General features: G+C 40.8%; 1 protein-coding gene across 1 annotated transcript in view; it reads right to left on the bottom strand.

The window, feature by feature from the left end:
- Nucleotides 1-503: 503 nt before the first annotated feature.
- The window catches only part of CCDC192 (coiled-coil domain containing 192), a 196,153-nt gene continuing 176,134 nt past the window's right edge, over nt 504-20,522 (bottom strand). The window contains exon 7 of the mRNA XM_029217869.1: nt 504-748. Within this exon, the coding sequence (XP_029073702.1) occupies nt 504-748 (245 nt within the window). The remainder of the gene's footprint in view (nt 749-20,522) is intronic.

Raw genomic sequence — 20,522 nt, 5'->3', positions numbered from 1 at the left:
GTTGGCAATGATTCTGCTCCCAGTACCCCAACATTCCCCAGTTTGAAGCTCACCCTCCATGACTGCTTTCTGTTCACAGTTGAGCTGCATAATAAAATGGGATTCATGCCACCCTTCCCTTGCAGTGTGACAAACCTCTGGTGAGAGGATAATGCTAAGTTCTTTGACCATCTCTCTAGCTTTGTGTTTTTTCCTCTCCCTCTGTTATCAGGAATGTCTGAAAACAAAGTATTCTACAGCTGTGTGGATTATGTGACAAATGTCTAAAGGAGAAACATTCAGTGTTTGCGTCTGAGGACTTCCCTTTGTTTTGTTTCCTTCCGATATGAACCTTATAGAATAGGTCAAACCCATGAACTTGAACTTGAGTTTGCCAGTGAGTCTGCTTGGGCTCTGGACTTTACCTTGATGACACTTAATAAACTTTTATTGTTTTTTTTTTACTGAGAATCTTTGAATATCCTCGTCATAGACCACAGGAGTGATGCTATTATTAAAGAAAATTAAAGAAAATTGGCCTCTTGTAAACATTCTGGAGAGTCTTTGACCTCTGGGAAAGGATGGGCCTCCTGCTCGGCTTCCAGCTGCTGAATCTTCCTTTCCTTTTCTTCTAAAATTTCTTCCAGCTGAGTGATCTTCTCAGTCTGATGGGAAACCTGGGTCGACAACTCCACAATCAGGTTGATTTTTCGGTCACCTTCTTCCACAGGCAGGAGACCACCACAGCCCTCTTCCAGTGAGCTGTCTTCTAAAGCAAACAAGAAAAGGAAAATCTGAACAGTTTTAATTGGATTTCCCAGAACTCAAAGAAAGGGAAGATGAAAAAGTTTCATTTCTCACGTTCTTAAAAGAGAACACAGATGTTGCGTCATCTGGCCAGATATACTGAGAACGGAATCTGGACCAGTGTGGGGAAGGACTCTGGGTGCTCGTGAAAAGAAATCTTAGAAGCCTCTGGAGAGGGAGGAGAATCAGTCTTTGCCAACTCTTGTTTATACGCATTTAACTTTCAATTAACCATGGGAATGAGCTGTCCTTGAAAATCCAATCTACAAACAGTAGCCATCCCAGATTTCGTGTTATCTTTTCTTCATAATTCTTCACAAGAGCTACAATCAAGTAGAAATACACTTCAATGTGAATTTTAATTTGACTGGGAAAAAAAAAAGTTGCCATTGTCCCTTTTGGGAAAAGTGATAATGAGAAAAGACTAGTTTCTTAACCCAGGTCAGCTTTAGAGTTGGCAGGGGTGTAATTTGAGGTGATCAGGAAAACTCTGTAGCAGGGTATAGAGATTAATTTCTTTTAGGTCTGAATACTTTTCAGCATGTCAATAAAATCACAAATGCCTCCTGAATATAAAAACTTATCTTTATCAATTTCTATAAGGTAACCCCTCAGATAAGGATAAAGGTCTGAGTAAGGAAGGAGAGAGAGGCTGTGTCAAAGAGATAAAATATTAGTGACTGGAAGCAGGAAATCCTTGAAAACAAATATCACTAGATGGTCAAAAAAATTTAACTACTGAAAGGCAACCTCATTCTACTAGATTTTAGCAGTACCACCCTCCACATCACTCATCCTGAAATTTCTACCATTAAAATAATTTCTCTACGTTGTATAAAAGGCAGACTTCAGCTATAAAAAGTAAGGAACATCAAGGGCTTGGGTACCATGGTAGGATTAATTGAGCTAATAGCATATGAATGAACTTGACACATGGTGTCTACAGCTAATTGCTGTAATTGAAGGTCCAGCCTCTACTCAAACCGCAGTGAAAGCAAACCCACAGCTGCACCTGAAAGAAACATAACGTTAAGTCCAGGGTACAAAGGGCTGCTACTATTGTGTACCTATACACCTGTTAAAGCTGGGGCAGCTTTGTTGTGATAGCCCGTGCAGGCAGGGAATCACCCATTTCTCAGCAAATAAAACTAATTTGTGGCCATCATTTTCTCGAGAAGTCACGGGGTGAAAGCTTGAGCACTGCATTGCACACTGGACACAATGCTTTGGCTTCACAAATGTGATGAGAGGGGAGATCAGGCTGTTCTCTGCTTTTAGAAATTACTGTCAGCAATGTACTATGTTTCAAGAATCTATGGAGAAATCTTTGCTCTGAACATATGAGATTCTAATGATAATATATAAGGAGATGGTAGTTTGGGTATCTTTCTTAAAAAGCAATGAAAAAAATCTCAAATCGCAAAGAAGCATTTAATTTGTGCCCTCTTCAAGAGGCCTGTGCTTTCAAGCCCAGAATAGAGAGTCCATAGGATGGGGGGGGGCTTCCTCATTTGCTGATATGCTGGGCCTCACCTTTCCTTTTCTCTGACTACAGCTGTGCTGCCCAATACGGTAGCCACTCACAACATGCTGCCATTAACCAACTGAATGTGGCTGGTTTGAATTGAGATGTGCTGCAGGTATAAAATACACATTTGATTTGGAAGACAGTTTGAAAATAACGTGAAATATCTCATTAGGCTTAAAAATTGATTGTATTAAAATGATATATTTTAGATATACATTGCACTAAAATATATTTTTTAAATCAATTTTACTTGTTTGTTTTTACTTCTTAAAAATGTGGTTACTAGAAAATTTCAAGTATCATTTGTGGCTCTCATTATAGTTCTATTGGATAGTGCTGAGCTGGAGTTTCCTTTTGGATGAGCACTCTTATTTTTTTTAACATCTTTATTGGAGTATAGTTGCTTTACAATGGTGTGTTAGTTTCTGCTGTATAACAAAGTGAATCAGCCATATGCATACATATATCCCCATATCTCCTCCCTCTTGCGTCTCCCTCCCACCCTCCCTATCCCACCCCTCTAGGTGGTCACAGAGCACGAAGCTGATCTCCCTGTGCTATGCAGCTGCTTCCCACTAGCTATCTATTTTACATTTGGGAGTGTATATATGCCACTGTCTCACTTCGTCCCAGCTTACCCTTCCCCCTCCTTGTGTCCTCAAGTCCATTCTCTATGTCTGTGTCTTTATTCCTGTCCTGCCCCTAGGTTTGTCAGAACAAATTTTTTTTAGATTCCATATATATGTTTTAGCATACGGTATTTGTTTTTCTCTTTCTGACTTACTTCACTCTGTATGACAGTCTCTAGGTCCATCCACCTCACTACAAACAACTCAATTTCATTTCTTTTTATGGCTGAGTAATATTCCACTGTATATATGTGCCAGTCTTCTTTATCCATTCATCTATCGATGGACACTTAGGTTTGGATGAGCAGTCTTTGAAACAAAGGTGGATGTGTTCCCTGCCGACGGCTCTTGTTAACATGTACAGTTGTTATTTGGGAGGGAGGATTGCTGGTCCTCAACTATTAGCACAGAGATCATGTCTTCTGTTACTCTAGAAGGTAGAGGCATGGAAATCTGGGCTTGGGAGGATGGGTTCTTAGGGGTTGAAGTGAGTTTCAACAGGAGAGGAACGAATAGAAGGGAAATGGCAGCAAGCAGCAGTGGGAAGATGTTAAGGAAAGGAATGGCAGGCAGGATAGAGAGGGCTGGGCACCGTGAGGCTCAGGGACAAAGGGGGCATCAGAAGCATCTCTCCTTGTCTACGTCTGTCAGATTCTCCTTTCTCATTGACCTCTCCTTCAATATTTTCTTTCCCCAGTTTTCCCTCTCTTTTTAGGAGAAGTTATTTTCTACCAATTGCACAGGGAAGAAAGGAGTTTAGCATCATTCCCAAAGGCAAACTGGTCAAAAATATTTTTTTATTTGTTTTTTAAAAAAATAACGCAATATAGGTAAGATACTTTTTTCACTGAATTCTAATGATAAAGGGGTAAAAATGCAGCAGGGTGGCCTTACATAGGCAATCACAGTCACCAGGTCTATACCCTGTGTCTCTGCCCTCTCGGAAGAGTGCAGTAGAGGGAGAAAGTAGAATGACAATGAAAGAGAGTCAGGGTGTCTTGGTTAGCTCAGGCTACCACAACAAAATACTGTAGACTGGGTATCTTAAAGAACAGAAATTTATTGTCATAGATCTAGAGCTTGGAAGCCCTAGATCAGGGTGTCAGTGTGGTTGGGTTCTGGTGAGGACTCTCAGCCTGATTTGCAGACAGCTGCCTTCTTGCTGTGTCTGCACGTGGTAGAGAAAGAGATCACAGGTTCTTCTTATGAGGGCACTAACCTCATTCAGAGGGCCCTGCCCTCATGACCTCATCTAACCTAATTACCTCCCAAAGGCACCATCTCTAAATACTAGTACATTGGGGGGTTAGGGCTTCAACATATGGATTTTTGTGGGGGACACAATTCTGCCCATAGCACAGGGAGAAGATAATTGGGAAAAGTGTAGAGAAGAAACATGAGGCTGAAAAAAGGAGAGATGGCATGAGACCTTTAATTCTACTGTAATGTTTTCATGTATTACATGAAAATGCCGATGAGGAGACAAGCTAAAGAATGGGTGTGCCAAAAAGGAGATTTCTCATACAAGTATATTTTACCATTAAATGATCTCTTTACACATATAAGAAAAATATTTTTGTTCCGTTTCTAAACACGTATGAATAATTAAAGTGTTTTAAACTTTTCAATAAAGTGAGGGACTCCAGGATTCACATCCTATTTGTATTGGAAACAGCCCAAGGCCACTCCAGTAAGTTTTTCAGACTCTACCACTAAACTTCACATAATCTTGTCTGCACTGCTCTTCCCTACTCCAAACTCCCTCATCTGTAATAGGAAGGGATGTGTGTCCCTAAGGTCCTGACAGCTCTACATGCCCCCAGATCTCAAACACCTGTTGTCTTCCATGGCCTTTTGCTAGAAGCTCAGATAGTCTTGCCAAGGCCATGGCTGCCTGAGATGTGGAGGATTCTGTCTGCTGACCAGATAATCTCAGGTTTAACCTTATACACAGAGGCAGTAGGAGACCCAGAGACAAGAGAGAATCTTCTCTCTGTCAGACAGAGGGGACAAACCTGACTAGCGACAGTCAGGGTATGACGTCATCACAATTGCTACTATTGTAGAGGTTTTTACAAGCATACATTATTTTTCAGGATTTCCCCTCTTTCTGCCTTACAAAGGTGGGAAGCAGGAATGAGACTGCGGGTTTAGGGTCACGGCAAAGAGGAGGCAGGAGAAGGGGTGGTGATAATTGTGCAGGTTTAGAAAGAGGACAGACAATAGGAGCCTTCTTCCAGCTGGGCCAGGCTAGGTTCAGGTTTCTAAGTCACCCTTGAAGGACAAAATGCCTTTGGCCATTTCCAGCCTCCCATTCTTTATACCCTCAAAACCTTCATGCTCTTAGCACAGGGTCACATGAGAGTCATGTCAAAAATGACTAAATTGACAACAGCAGAGGTAATTGTACTTTGAGAAGCTTAGGGACTTAGAGTTGGAATGTGCACTTTGGGGGTGCTCTGATCTCACCTGTACAGGAATTATTTCTGCAGCATCCCTAAATGATGATTTTCTAAGTGGCTTGCAGACATTGGTGTCCCTCAAGCTCTTCCTGGGTCGGCTGCCAATTGTAATCAAAGAATGAAATTTGCATTTTGCCACAAGTGCAGCTACCTTTTGTTATAGAGCTGTCTGACAGGCGGAAGGCTGTCATGGACAGACTGGAGGAGAGCAGGGTACAACTTACAGCTAATCAGAGGAAAGAGGTGTAGTGTGAAAAGTGGCCAACAAATGGCTGGAAAGCTTTTTAAAATTTTTATAAATATTTCTTTCTAAAAAGGGGTGTTCCCCTTTTGATCTCTTTACTGATATCACCACCCAAAAATGTTCATTGAACAGAGAAATGCTAAGAACCACTGATCGAGCATCTGATTCCAATACCTCTAACAGTGGGAAACACACTTCTTCCCAGTTAGATCTCAAGCATCCTTCATGGTCATCTTTTTCATTCATTCATTCATTCATTCAATAATTAGTTCGGTAACTGGGACCCTGCACATAGAGAATAAATCAGATGCCTGCTGGCTCCAGTCACATTTCCACAGTTGGCTAGGAGAGGCAACACTGAGTTAGGCCCTAGAGGACACACAGGATTTAGCTTAAACAAGCACCTCCACTGGGTACTCACCTGTTGGCATTTACTTTTCTCTCTGCCTTTCAAGCTGACTGCTGAGGCTGCCAGGTATTTACTCAATAAGAAAGACTCCCACTGGTGAGGTGATTAAATACCTCGCTCCCCTCAGAGGCACCCAGGATTACTGTTTGGCCTAAAAGACTATGTCAGCTTCCTCCTCTGCTCAAATGCCCATCACTCTGACTCACCTTCATGCTGGTTTTGAAAGCTGTGTATATTTCACAGTAACCACGAGGGAGTACAATTTCATCTGTTGCCATACTTGGACTTGAAAACTGGCACATCCTTGTAAATATATCCCTCTCATTACTTGGATAAAATCCAAAATGACAAAAACCTTCCTAATTTTCTCTCCTTCTCTAGACTGTTGCAATGAACATTTGAGAATGGTAATTCTCTGCAATAAAACGATTCACTTATATTTTGCATTCTTGTAGCACAAATGTTTTACCTCTTGAAAATCAGATTTGTCTTACATCCTGCAGACTTGTGTATCCTCCTCCATCAATGTTTTTATTTGAACACTTAGAATACATTTGAAGTTGGCAAATTTGTTGAGTTGGGAAAAAACCAAGTAGCATTATAAGAACAGAATTACCTGGCAAATAAGTTTATTCAGTTAAAATAATTAAAAAACAGTCTGATATTTGCTAGGAAGTTTTGATATGTATCACAAAACTCCCCATATCATAATGATGACCTGTCTTATAACAGGATTGTGTTTTAGAGGAAAAATTTGAGGTGCAATTGTAGACTGGAGAAAATAGACATTTTCACCCAGCAACAGCCCAACAGTCCCATACCTAAGAGCTTAAAAATATCTGTCTGTTTTAATAAGTGCTTTGGAAGGACAACATACTTAGTTGAAACCTTGATGGAAAGGCTGTAGCCCTGATGACATGGGGAAGTGCTCCGGAGAGCAAAGGGATCAGAGAGCCTATAGAACACTTGATGAAAAAAAAAAACACTTAGGAAAAGCAAGGAGTGAGAGAGACTGTGTAGGAAGCACTTGTTGCTTCAAGCTCCTTGGCCTCAAGCAGGTGCTGTTCCTGCGCCAGTCCCCAGAGCCAGCATGTGGGGTCTGCTGATATGGATGCTTTGAGGACTTGTTTAGTGTTTGGGTACCAGGTAGAATGAAAAGCACTACTCACTAACCACTACTGTCACTCCTGTGCCGGCAGGATGCTCTCACCGTGAGACATGTGTGGGAGCCAAGCAGGCCGAGGGAACTGCAGATTCCCAGTCTCCTTCCTTTGTCACTCTGAAGCATAAACACACTGTGATATCCATGCTTAGCATTTATGGAGATGGTTAATGCTCTCTCACCCAGAACATGTAGTTGAAGTACTGCAATAGCTTCATACCTGGCCACACTGCTTCTGCTACTGCCCTTTCAGTCTGCCTTCAACTCTGCCCAGAGAGGTTCCATTAAAACATAGGTTGGGTATAAGCACTCTCTTGTCCAAAATTCTTCAATAGTTTTTCATTTCATGTAGGCTAAAAACCCAAGTGCTTACACCGACCCGTGTGATCTGGCCCCCCTGTGCCTCGCTGACACAACTGCTATGCACCCTCCTCCCCTCATTCACCCTGCTACATTCCCACCAACATCTTCGCTATTCCTACCAGACCCAGCATATTCCCACCCCAGGGGCTTTGCATTTGCTCTTTCCTCTGCCTGATAATTGTACCCCTGATCTACACATGGCCAATTCCCTCAATTCCTTCAGGTCTTTTCTCTCCAAAGTCACCTTCATATAATGAAGCCTTCCCTGGCCATCGTGTCTGAAATTTCAACCCAACCCCCATTGCTGAACACTTCAAATCCCTGTTCCCCACTTTGGTTTTACTGACAGGCTACATCTGACTACTCTATATTTTATTTTTATCTTGTTGCTAGTCTCTCTTCTCCACTAGAATAAAAGCTCGGTGAGGGCAGAGTAGCTTCACTACTGCATCTTCTTTTCCTAAAACAGCCTTGGCCCATAGTAGATACTCATTTGTTAAGTGAATAAATGAATGAAAGTTAAGTGCATAAATGATACAAAATCACCATGGCAATGATAGGTCCAGAGGTTTCAATTGGTATATCACTAGGCTGGTCCCTTGGTTTTTTCACCAGGCACATTTTTTCTTCAAACAAAATTTTTCACTACTGCAATTTTTAAAGAAAATAAGCTGTTATGATTGTACAACATTGCAATTAACTTTTCCGAGTTTAATTTTTTTTTAGTAGAAAAGTGGAAAAGTTAGAGTAGATCTCTTCCAGATCTATGGCTTAGATTCTATAAGCTATAAAAATGGTTTTCCGAGTTGTCCATTCATCTTTGCAGAATCTGGATTTGACCAGCACTGCAAGTGACATACTATTACAAAAAGAAACCTGGCAAGGCAAGATTATTTACAACTAGGGTCAAAAGAATATCCTGCAAGCGTGGCTTGAACATGATCCTTACCCTGAAAAAGCAAACAGGAAACAAATGGCCAAGGAAATTGGCATTCCAGAATTTAAAATTCAGATTTGGTTTAAAAACCACAGAGCAAGACAGAGAAGATAGGGGTTCAGCTCCTCCTTAGGAGAAGACCAAATCCATGGACAGAACCAGCCTCAGCCTTATACTCAAGAATACTTACCAAAAGGAGCCACACGAGACCAGACATCCGTCCCAAGATCTCAATCAAACATTCTAGTTCAAGCCTTCAAGAGAAACCAATTCCTTGATACTGCAAACAGGAAAACACTAGCCAAACAGGCATTCCAGAATCGAGAATTCAAATGTGGTTTCAGGACCCAAGATCTCTGTACCCTGGGCAGAGCAGAAGTGAGACTGTGAATTCCTTGTGGATGGCCCAAATGGGAGACCTGGTCTGACAGCTCTGCAGCACGAGATTGACCTATGCACTCTCCCAGGCAGATCTCATCATTTTCCTTCCTCCAGTCCTTTCAGCAGGAACCAACCATTTCTACCTTTCTCCCATCCCACGTATCCTCTGTCCCTTGTGTGATCCAAGGACAAAGTGTCATGATGCAGCCCATGCAGGCTGTGCAGGGAGGAGAGAGCTCTCCTCTACTCTAACACTTGGGAATTATGTGCCAGTACTGCTGACTATAGGAGGAGACCCAGATGCTCTGTATCCTTTCTGGCCCCAATACCAAGAAGAACGCCAGGATCACCAAGAACAGACTGACTACTGCAGTTGGAAGACTATTCTCAGCCTCAAGCTGAGCACAGAAAACAACCACCACAGGATCTGGGCCAGGTGGACACATCTTACTTTCTGCAGTGGTGGGATGAGTGCTGCCAGGCTCTGATTGCAGAGTGGGATCCTCAAAAAGGGACCCACTGAGGCAGACGGGTGGCCACAGCACACAGAGTCATGCCCTCAGCCAACAGCACCAGCAATATATAGAAACCTCAAGAAGCCTTTAGGTCAACTCCTGCCATCCACAGATTGTCAGTAAAAGGTACAAACTTTTTTGAATCCTGATCCCCAGGAAGAGGACCCTCCAGGATTTTCAGGCTCTTCTGAACACTCTGCAAAGCTCACCAGGGCTTGGGCTTCAGAAGGAAGAAAATAGCATTCTGAACCTGATCCAGGCCTCCTTTTTTGATGCAGATCAAAGCAACTTAAAGAACAATGAATAAGGAAATCATCCTGTCAGGGGCAAAACTAAAGCAGGTGAAAGGAAAAACCACTTGGAAACCAACATGGAGGTTGATTTTCTTGTGGGCAGTGGTTATCTTCCGTATTCCACTAAGTGAAGGACTGTTTCCAAGTTCCACACTGCCTCTTGGAAGCACCATGGGCACTAGGTGGTGGACATGTCTGCTGAATTCTTGCAGAAAAAAAGTATTTTACTGACAAATATGACCTTCTTTCTGTAGTCACCACGTCCTCCACAGTCTGGAAAATCCACGAACTGTAACCTAACTCAGGCAAGAACAGATCTCTGAGGGACGTATTAGAACTTCTTTCCCTCCTGGCATCATAAGAGGGCAAACTTGAAATTAGTTCACTGTGTAGAAAATGAAGGGATGCTGTACTTCCTGATGATGTGAGCTCATAAAAGTGAGCTTTTCCCCAAAGCTCTGAGGGTTTAAATTGCGAACTAGATACTACCTCAGCATCGATCATTACGGGAATGATTAAATGGATTAGGACAAATGCATAATACTGAGTAACCTTCACTTGGAAGTGTATTTTTACTTTGACTATTTAAAACATACAAAAAATTACAAGGAAATTATAATAGCAATACCATATCATCACTGAACATAGTCTAATGATGCTAATATTTCCACATTTTTAGTTTTTTGTATATATTTGCATATATGTATATATATATATATGTCCATAAGATTTCTCCTCTTACTATAAATACATTATATATTAATCTAAAACCTGGGATAACCATTCTCATTCTTCTCCCTTTTGAAAAGGTAAATTCTGAAAACAGATTTTGGTATATGTGGGTTTACCTTGGCAATAAAAATGTCTTTAAAAAAAAAAAATGGTTTTCCAAGTTGGCACCTGGCAAGCCCTGTCAATATGGAGAATCCAGGGCCTCACTGCTGAAACTCTGCTCAGGTGAATCTAGGAGGATGTCTGGGAATCTATATTTTTATGAAGCTCCCTGGGTAATTCTGATGATCAGCTGGTTTTCGCACTTGAATTTCTGCTGACCTACAGTAGACGTAGCGAACAAAGCTTTTGGTGAAATCCTAAGAGGCAGGCCAGGAGTCCCCTAGGCAAGCCCCTTCTTGACAAGGCTGCTGTGCACACAGCTAGAGGAGAGACGTCACATCTGATGTGCTCTTTGTGTCGCTCCCTGTTTACCCGAAAGGGCTCTGCCTGCAAATGTAACTAGCTGACCCAATGCATCCATGGTCCTCGCAGCCCTGTTCCTCCTCTAATTGTCTTAAATCTCATCTTGCCAGTTCTAACGTGGCTAAATTATCTCCAGAATACCCAGAGAAAATGGTGAGTGTCTGGGAGTTTTTGTTTTTGCTTCTGTTTCCCAGGGCATGGATGGATCCATTTCCTCAAAAGCTGATGTGGAGAGGAGTCTCTCTTTTCCTTCCCATGAGGAGTGAGTCAGGGGAAGGGAAGGGAAGGGAAGGGAGAGATCAAACCTTGGAGTGGAAGCATGGTGACCCCCAGCTTCCATAAGTGTTTAACAGCCGTCATGGCCATATAGGGAGCAAGTGAATCCCCTCTGCAGATCTGAATCCAGGGTTTTCTTCTTGGAGCTTGCTGGAGTTGTGATATGTCCGAGAAAACTGATAAGAACATTGTCGCAGAAAGACGTGTGAATACCTTGGCACTAGCTTGGGAGGTGAGGGAGAGTATTTGTATGGGAAAGCAAGTGAGGATGTCTCAAAGATGGGGCCGCAAAATGACTATAGGCTGGGACAGGATGGAGGGGGGAACACCCAGTGGCCAGAAATTGCTGGGTGGGCAGAATGTAATGCTGTGTTCCACCTCCTACCTACACCAGTAGGGCAAAGGTTTTGCTAGGGCGAGGGTAGGACAGCATAAGTTAACTTACTCCATCAGTCCCTTTCGGGGCATGGTTCCTTCCCACCCACTTCAGGGTCTCAGATCACAGCAGACTGTTCTACAGAGGGGTTCTTTGATAAGACACATGAGCATTGTCAGCATAACAGTGCACCTGAGTTATGCCAAGAGGAAATCAATCTAAGCAGAAGAAAGGTGTTTTGGAATCTCTCTCACCTCTTCCTATGAGCAGACCTGAAGTCCCCTCCCATAGGTCTGGCTCCTCAGAAGATAATAATGGATGAACACAATGACGGACAGCCTGGCCAGAGGCTGAAAGGTAAATATGACTCCTGGTAGGGAAACAGAAAATTCAAGGGAACGGGAGACCCAGGAGTTTGGGAGAAAGGAAGAAAAGGAAGAGACAATAGATGAAGGACAATTTCTATGCTTATCTGAAGTGGAATCCATATGGATTCTTCTGAAGTGAATCCATATGGACTGAAAGTCACTTGGAGGAATAAAATAAAGATGATTTGCATCATTTGAACCACGTGTTGCACTAGAGTGACCAGCAGTTAGACTTTCCTGCTTTTCTTCCTGGGTGCACCGGGGTTATATGAGCCTAAGTCCTTATCAAATGAGGAATACCAATTTACTTTGTTTGTGTTAATTTTCAAAAGATAATATAGTTTCTGGTGTTGTATGGCATTGAGAAATAAAATGATGCTGTAATAATAATAGTATTGGCAGGGTTATGTTTGCTAATGAAAACTAGCTGTGGAGAAAGATGGGCTAAAGGAGTCATTTTTGTTGACCAGGACTTTGCTTGTGTAAACTATGTAGGGGAACGGGGTTTGTGGAGAGGAGGCAGAAGTCATTTTAGTGTCACTGACTTGACACTGCCATTACATGTCTGTGACAACAGGACCCTTGGGTGCAGTCATTTTCCTATGCAAAATTTTGAGCGACTTGTACAGCTCTGCTTCACAGCACACAGCTCTCTTTCTTCCCTCTCACCTTGCCCCTCATTTTCTCCCTTTTGATTGATTAGCCCTGGGATGACTGTGATGGCACCACTGAATTTTTCCAGTCCCCTAGATACGGTGCTAGGTCTGGCCTCAGTACTTCTTGACTGGAGTTAAGGAATCTATGCATAAGGTGTAATAAATTGCAAAAAAAATACTACAGTGGCAAAGACTCTCTCCTTGACCCAACTTTAGTCAGGCTCCTCGGGGCCGTTTTCTTGACTAGACGTCATCCTTGAGCCTTGTCCTCAAGAGTCCAGTTGTAGCAAGCCTCCTGCTAAGTTACTTTAGCAAGAATCTACCATCCTTGGTATCTGATCACCCTCAATTTCTGATCCAATTCCTTATCCTCCTCCACCCCAGGTGATATCTGGTGAGTAATGAGAAAAATCTATCCATTATCGGAGGCCCAGAAGCTGCTTAGCCAGGGGACTTGGATTTCAACTAAGGGAAACTCAGGGTTCCCAAATGGATAGAGGTCTGGATTCCAGGCCCTCCCGTATCCTACGGAATCTTATGCCATTGTTAGTCCCTCTTCCTTGTCAATGTTAACTTTTTACTGGCTCCAAGCGATTAGCATTTAAATGTAACTCAGTTGCTACCGTCTTAGAAAGGAAATAATATCTTTTTACTACTTGGAGCCTCTTCAGCTGTTGCTCTACCACTGTATTACCCCCTTCACAGATACATCTCTTGGAAAGGTTGTCTACACTGTGACTCCCTTTCCGCATACCTGCCTCACATTAACACATTAAAAGCACTCTAGCTTTTGCTTTTAATGACATTACTAAGCTAGGATTTGCTGAAGTTACTAATGTCACTGAATCCAGTGGACTTGCTTCAGTGTTCATCTTGAATGACCTCTGAGCACTTGCCACTGTTGACAGCCCCCCTTAAAAGCACTCTTCACTTGACTTCTATAATATGATGCTCTGTTTTCCTCCAAACTTTCTGAATACTCCTTTGGTCTCATTTTGTGGACTTCTCCTCAGAGCAATTACTGCAGGGAGATCCTTACATTCCTGGTCTTAAACTTTCTTCTTTCTCTCTATAGATAATTTCATTTACTCCTGTGGCCATGGTTGTAATCTGTTTGTGTGAACGATGCCCAAATTTACAACGCTAGGTCACCCATGAGCTCTGGACCTTGGACTCCTCTCTTGAGATATCTCATAAACATCTCAGATAAAATATGTCCCCAGCTGAACTCAGTCTCTAACGTACAAAACTGATCTCCTTCCAGTATTTCCTAGCTGAGTAAAATGGCATCACCATGCATCTACTTGCTAAGGACAGAAACCTGAGAGTTACTTTAGATTCCTCCTTTACTCCCATCCTCTTCCATCCATCTTGTCACAAAGTCCTGTAGATTCAAACCTCTAAAGAATGCTTAACTCTGACTAATTGTCTCCATACCCATGAGGTCAGGCAAGACGCTCCTGCAATGTCTTTCACCTCTGTGGCCTTGTAATTCTTATTCAAAAATTAGTTTTTAAATCTCTGTGAGGTACTATTTTATCAAGGGCTTTTCCAAACTCCACTATTTGCCCCTCAGGTTTAGTCCTTTATGGCCAAAAGGAACTAACACGCTGCTGGGGACAGCTTATCAGGTGATACATATGGGCTTTAGAGTGGTACACCTGAGCACTTGGACATTTATTGCTGGAATCTACAGGGTCCAATTAAGAAGAGACCAAGTGAAAAGTGCGTTTTAGGGAACGAACCATAAAAGTGGTTTAAGTGCATGAGAGGCAATAGTAGAATTGAAATGGGTAAGAAAATATGAAAGGAGGGAGGCCCTTGTACACTTGAGAGGAATAACAGAAACAAATACTGCTTATCAGTCTTACCTCCTATACAAGTAATTGTACCTACCTTTATTTTTATTAACTTTTTCTTTCACTTTTATTTTGTGCAATTGGTGTTAGTTTAAATTTCACAGAAATTAGACAATAGTAAGTTATTAACAGTTAACGGTACCTGACTCAGGGATGGGTGGGGACCAGACGTGCCTCTGTTAAGTTAAACTGGCAGCATAAAAATGCCCTGTTCCTGAGGACAGCCTGTGGAGCATGATTCTTTCAATTCCTCCTCCCAGTGGAATGCCATTCCAATTTTATCAGCTTGATTTTATTTTTTTGAAATTTCAAGATGTAATTTCATCTTGAAATTACAAAAGATAATTCAAAAGCATTGGAGAAATTCCCCAAGAGGGAACTCAAACAAGCTGTTCTTTATTTAGGAAATCTTCTGATATTTCGTGCAAATTCATAGATGTTTTCTCATTAGTCACCTATGCTGTCATGTAAATTATATGCCTTGAGAACATGATCAAAGCTAATGGTAAAGGAGTTATTTTCAGGTTGGGCTTAAGTCCAAGGCACTTTAGAGAAGCACAAAAAATTGTCTAGGAGACTAGTGAAACACTTAGCAAAATGCTTCCATCCTGATACTAGGAAATTTTGTATATATTTTGGATGTATTGTACATAAACTTTGGAAAAATAATATTTATAACTTTTAGAGATGTCAGAGAACTTCCATAACTCTGATTTCACTTTTTTATTTTTTCCATAGCCCCTTCCTCCATACTTGTAAGAGAAGGAAAAGGGGCGGGGGGAAGGGAAGTGGGGAAAGAATGAACATTTATAGAGCACTTACTTTATGTCATTTTACTAAGCACTTGTTTAGCAATCATAACAAAGCAGAGTAAATCTTTATGTTTTGTTTCTGTTATTATGACTGATGCCACTAGAATCCTCATATAGGACCAGATCTGAAATATGCAGGCCACTTTTCAATTTCATCACTCCACTCCCCCTCTGCTGTCAGGTATTCATGTAAATCCATGCAAGCCTTGGCCCATTAGCATATCCTCCTGATCTGGGGTCACAACATATCCATAAGGGTCATTTTCTGAGCACTTCTCAATTGATTATGGAATATTCCTGGCTTTACAAGAATAAAATAACAAGCCAGGTGTCTCATTCTTTTTTGTTTTCATCTATTATTAATTCCTGATCAGAAAAATGCTAAGATAACAGGAATCCTAGGAATTGGCAGCAGGATTACCATTAAGACTTGTGAGCATTTGTTCTGGCCACTTTCCAAGAGGACCCTCCCAGTGTCTCTAAGGTTCTAACCACCTGGGTAAACAAATGCTTAGTGACACGTTCGTTTTCAGCAGGCCAAGTTCTCATTTTGTCTCTGGTTTAAGATATAGAAATTATTTAAATTTAATCTGTATTATGTATTATTTGGTAACTTCTATTCTTTAAACCACTTAAAGTGAACCTTCAAATGAGAAAGTGTGCCTAAAATTGTAAAAGCTTCTGTTTTTCTAAAGACTCAGATTGGATTTAGTCAATCGTGTAAGGTGATTTTGACTTGAGATTAGCTTCAAAGAATCAATATCGTCTGTGAATATATCAGTCAGGGTGATTTCAGCTTGGAATAACAGGACATGTGACTCGCAGCAACTTAGACAATGGGGAGTTTATTATTGCAGTGAAGTCTGGGGAATTCCAAAGTTAGCTCATTCTGTGGCTCACAGAAGCCAGGTTGGCTTCTCCTAGATTCTCTTGTTTCTCCCTCCTATTTGCAAGGTAGCTGTTCTTTACAGGGCATTGTCTAAAAGTTGGAAGACAAAGGAAAGTCTTTAAGAGTTAGGAAGTCTTCCATGATGCCCACAGCAGATTTACCTTACATGTCTTTGTCTATGATCATATCACATTCCTAAAGCAGCCCTTGATGCAGAAATAGAATCCCCATTATTGGGGACTAATAAACCGTAACATTTTAGGGTGGGTGGGGAGGACCTTTGAAACACATTATCTACCTAATTACTAATAAAACTGGGATTCCATTAAGAAGGAAGAAGAATAGCGTTTTTGTTTTTGTTTTTTTGGTGTGTGTAGGTGACTAATAGTGTCTGCCATAGTGAATAAAATTGTTATACAAAATGCCAATAGTAATGTGGCATTCAGTACTATTTTTGTTGCAAAAAACCTGAAAGCCCAACTCTAACTGGCTTACGTAATAGACGGAATGTATTGAGATAGGACTAGTTTCAGGCAAGACTTAAACTAGTAGTCCCAGGAATGTAACTGGAGATCTTTTGGCCTCTCTGCTTTTTCTTTATAATGTCAGCTTCTTCCTAAGCCTGGTAGTATTCTGGTAGCCAGATGATTGCCACTGTCTTCCAGGGATAAACCTCCTTCTGTCTAATGTCAAAGAGAGCGTCTACCTGTATCAACACAGAAAAGTAGGAGGATTTTCTTTCCCATAAGCCTCAGCAAATATCCCTCACTGGCTCATATTTAATTACAAAAATCTCATCTCTGAACCAGTGGGTGGGCTATACAATTGACTTTTAAGCTTATAACATTGTAATGCATTTAAAGCAACACAATTTATGACAGTGATTTTCTGACAGAAGTGAAAGGAAGTGAGGCAGACCAGCAAATGAATGAATGAATAATGAAGAAATAAAGACCTTTCCCAATTATTATGAGTTTCATATTGCAGCTATTTCCCTAGCAAGAGTTCCAATAAATTAAATAATCATTGTCTGGAAGACAGCTTAAAATAAAGCAAATCATAAAAATCAGATTTATAGGAAACATCTAGTAATAGCCACACTGGTATTAAAATTCTAGCAGAATAAGAAACTGGTTGTTTTGGATGGAATTTATTGGTTTTGAAAAAGATGAAGAAGTCATGCATGGTGACATTTTGATATTGGGGAAATTGAGTTAATTATTTTTTGGCTAAAGAACTCATGCAGAATTAGTTTAGGTTCACATTTGGCTTGGACAGAAATAGTCACAGAAGTAGAGAACAAACTTATGGTTACCAAGGTTGGGGGGGGGGGAAGTGGGAGGAACTGGGAGACTGGGGTTGACATGTATACGCTACTATGTATAAACTAGAGAACTAATGAGAGCCTGCTGTACAGCACAGGGAACTCTACTCAGTGCTCTGTGGTGACCTAAATGGGAAGGCAATATAAAAAAGAGGGGATATGTGTATACGTATAACTCATTCACTTTGCTGTACAGCAGAAACTAACACGACATTGTAAAGCAACTGTACTCCAATAGTATAAATAAATAAACAAACAAGTAATAAATAAAAATACCCCTCCCCCCAAAAAAACCATATTTGGCTTTGATATTTGTTTATCATTTGAAGAGACTTTTAAAATCTAAATAAGAAGAAATCTTTGTAGTGGCATGTACTTTTTAGCACACAGTGATGTTTAATGCCAGGAATGTCAACATTTCTGAAATGTCTACATATATACATCACAGACCAGAAAAAATATATATTCGTACATTCTAAAATATACCCTTGGATAAATTAATAGTGTGTAAGAGCCAAAAAGTGAATTTTATGATTCAGCATGGAAAGAGAGGGCAGCTCCCAAAAGATGCACAGGGAGGGAGGGAGGGAGGGCTTAGGGCCTACACTACTTGGGTGGCCACTGCAATAATTTCCTAAAATCTTGGACAAATCAGCCTCTCTGTGTGTCAGCCTCTTCATTTATAAAACAAAAATGTCAGTCTATATAATCAATGAAAAACTTTCCTGACTCTAGGATTCTATGATTGTATTAGGGACTTTGGACTTCTGGGCATATATTCTAAACGATTTTGGGACTTAATGTGTTGTTAGTTTACAAGTTGGTGTTTAAGTTTCTTAAACCTGGTATAACAGCCCATTCTACATCTATATTCCTCGGTAGTGGGTACATGGTAAGTGTCAGATCTTGTTGCATGAAATTGGAGGCGACGATGGTGATTATGACTCAATCTTCTTTGGCAGATAAATGGTAGGAGTGAATGGCTTATTTAGTATCTCCCTCCTTAATTAGTAGCCCCCCAAACTACTTGTCAATCTTTTCTTATAGAAAAACAGCCAAAGGGTGAGCAGAAATAACTTGGGTAATACTTTCTTAGTTTTTTTCAGCTTCCCGGAGTTTATGAACCCTATTGATGATAAACCACAAAGTTACATATCTACATATGAATGAGTCTCCCATATGGGGGAAATAAGAAAGTTGCCAAGGAAGAATTTCAATTAAAATTGAAAAATAAGCTCTTAAAAATGATTCTGTGTTAATGGCTGGTTTAATAAATGTTTGTAAAGCCAATAGGACAGCTTAAATCTTCGAATTATCATCTCGGAGCAGGGATGGGATAGGAGTGCAGGTGTGTGTATCTCTGCATGTGTACGCATATGTCTGTGTGGTCCAAGAATATCTAGAGAAGAAGTAGATAATGTGAAACAGGAAGAAATAGGGTAAATGACTACTATTCAATGGGGAGTCCTTTGTCTGGACTTACCCCACCTGAAAGCTGCACTGTCTGTCAGGATAGCCCATCTGGCCCCTGCAGTACAGAATAGATAGAAGTACAGAGGGACAAAGGGAGAGAAGGAAGGAGAGAGGGAGATCTAGCACGGCACCATAGCAGAGGGAAAAGCTATAAGAATGAGCAGTTATGGGTAATTTTGCAGAGGATGCTTTGGAAAAAAGTGACTCTCTAAAGTCCCAGCACTGTCCTATACAGTAGCAGAGTAGAATCTGCTATAGAACCTCAATGAAATAAACTTTGTGCTTTGAGAGAGAACTTTGAACAACTGCAGATAGACAGACTGAGAATTCTCTGTGTGAGTACAGAAGCCCTGAAAAAAGTGATTCTACCATTTAAGTCTGAAGCTAGAACAGTGCAAGACATAGGAGAATCCTATGGAGCCATGGCAATGGTGCAAAATATGGCCAGGGTCAGGAAGGAATTGCTTTTTCATCCACAAATTCCTTAATGAATAGGATTGAAAATTAATAGGAGAAACTGAACAGTTTGCTCAAGGTAAATTTAGAAAACTATAAGCTATATAGTATAGCTTATAGGATGGTTTTTGGCACTCCCAATCCTTTCATCTTTACAAAGTTCTGAGTCAAGGAACTCTTCAGATGTTGTCAGAGACAGGCATGGAAACCAGGTGGAAACACCTGACTGTAGCAATCCAGTATTTGGAGTGGTGAAACTGGATAGGCAGCACCATTTCCCAAGTGCTGCTTGTGTGAGACCTGATGCTATCTGGATGTGTCACACATTCCATGTGCATATGTACACTGTAAATACATATATGTATCAGCCTGGCCAGGAGTCAGTGGAGCCCAGCTAAAATAATATCTACATTCGACCAAATGCAAAGTGGTTTACCTCCCATCCATTAATGCTATACTTTTATATAAAAACCAATCAACATAAAGTTTTGATCACAGTAAAAATTCTAATGAATTAACATCAATGAAGAGAAAAATGTAAGTAAATGGAATAACACAAGTTGTCATTTTTGAGTGGGAGTCATTTGGTTTGGGGGGGTTTGGAGATTTGAACTCATTGATTCATCTAACAAAGTGCCTATTATACACAAACCTCTAAGATAGGCCTTAGGGATAAAACAGTGACGAGAAATCAGCCTCTACCATCAAGGAAAAATGTAAATGCTCAATTCCTCTTCCATTACTCACAGTAAACTTGTTTGTGTCAGTAATCTGTTAATTGACTCACTTTCAAGATAAAGAATTACAAATGCCCTAATACAAAAGACATTTCAGGATGAAAGCAAGCATCTTGAGAAACATTATAGTCACTTTAAATGTAAAATACACCCCTTAGTGTCCTACAAGTGAGAGGAATGTGAATAGAATGATATATAAGAGCTGTCTTCCTTGTGTAGAATATAAAACTGTGGTATAAATATTCAGAGAAGGGAGCAATCTGTGTTCGAATTAGGGCCCCTCTGATCATTTGCTCTGTGTGCTGTGCAGGGTTACTTAAACTTTCTGTGCTTCAGTTTCTTCATTTGTAACTAGGCCTCTCAGTACATTAACACAGTATCTCATAGAAT

The sequence above is a fragment of the Monodon monoceros genome, unplaced genomic scaffold (genome assembly GCF_005190385.1).
Source record: "Monodon monoceros isolate NGI ecotype Baffin Bay Population unplaced genomic scaffold, NGI_Narwhal_1 Super_Scaffold_12, whole genome shotgun sequence".
Lineage (NCBI taxonomy): Eukaryota > Metazoa > Chordata > Mammalia > Artiodactyla > Monodontidae > Monodon > Monodon monoceros.
This window is presented reverse-complemented; position numbering and strand designations above follow the sequence as displayed.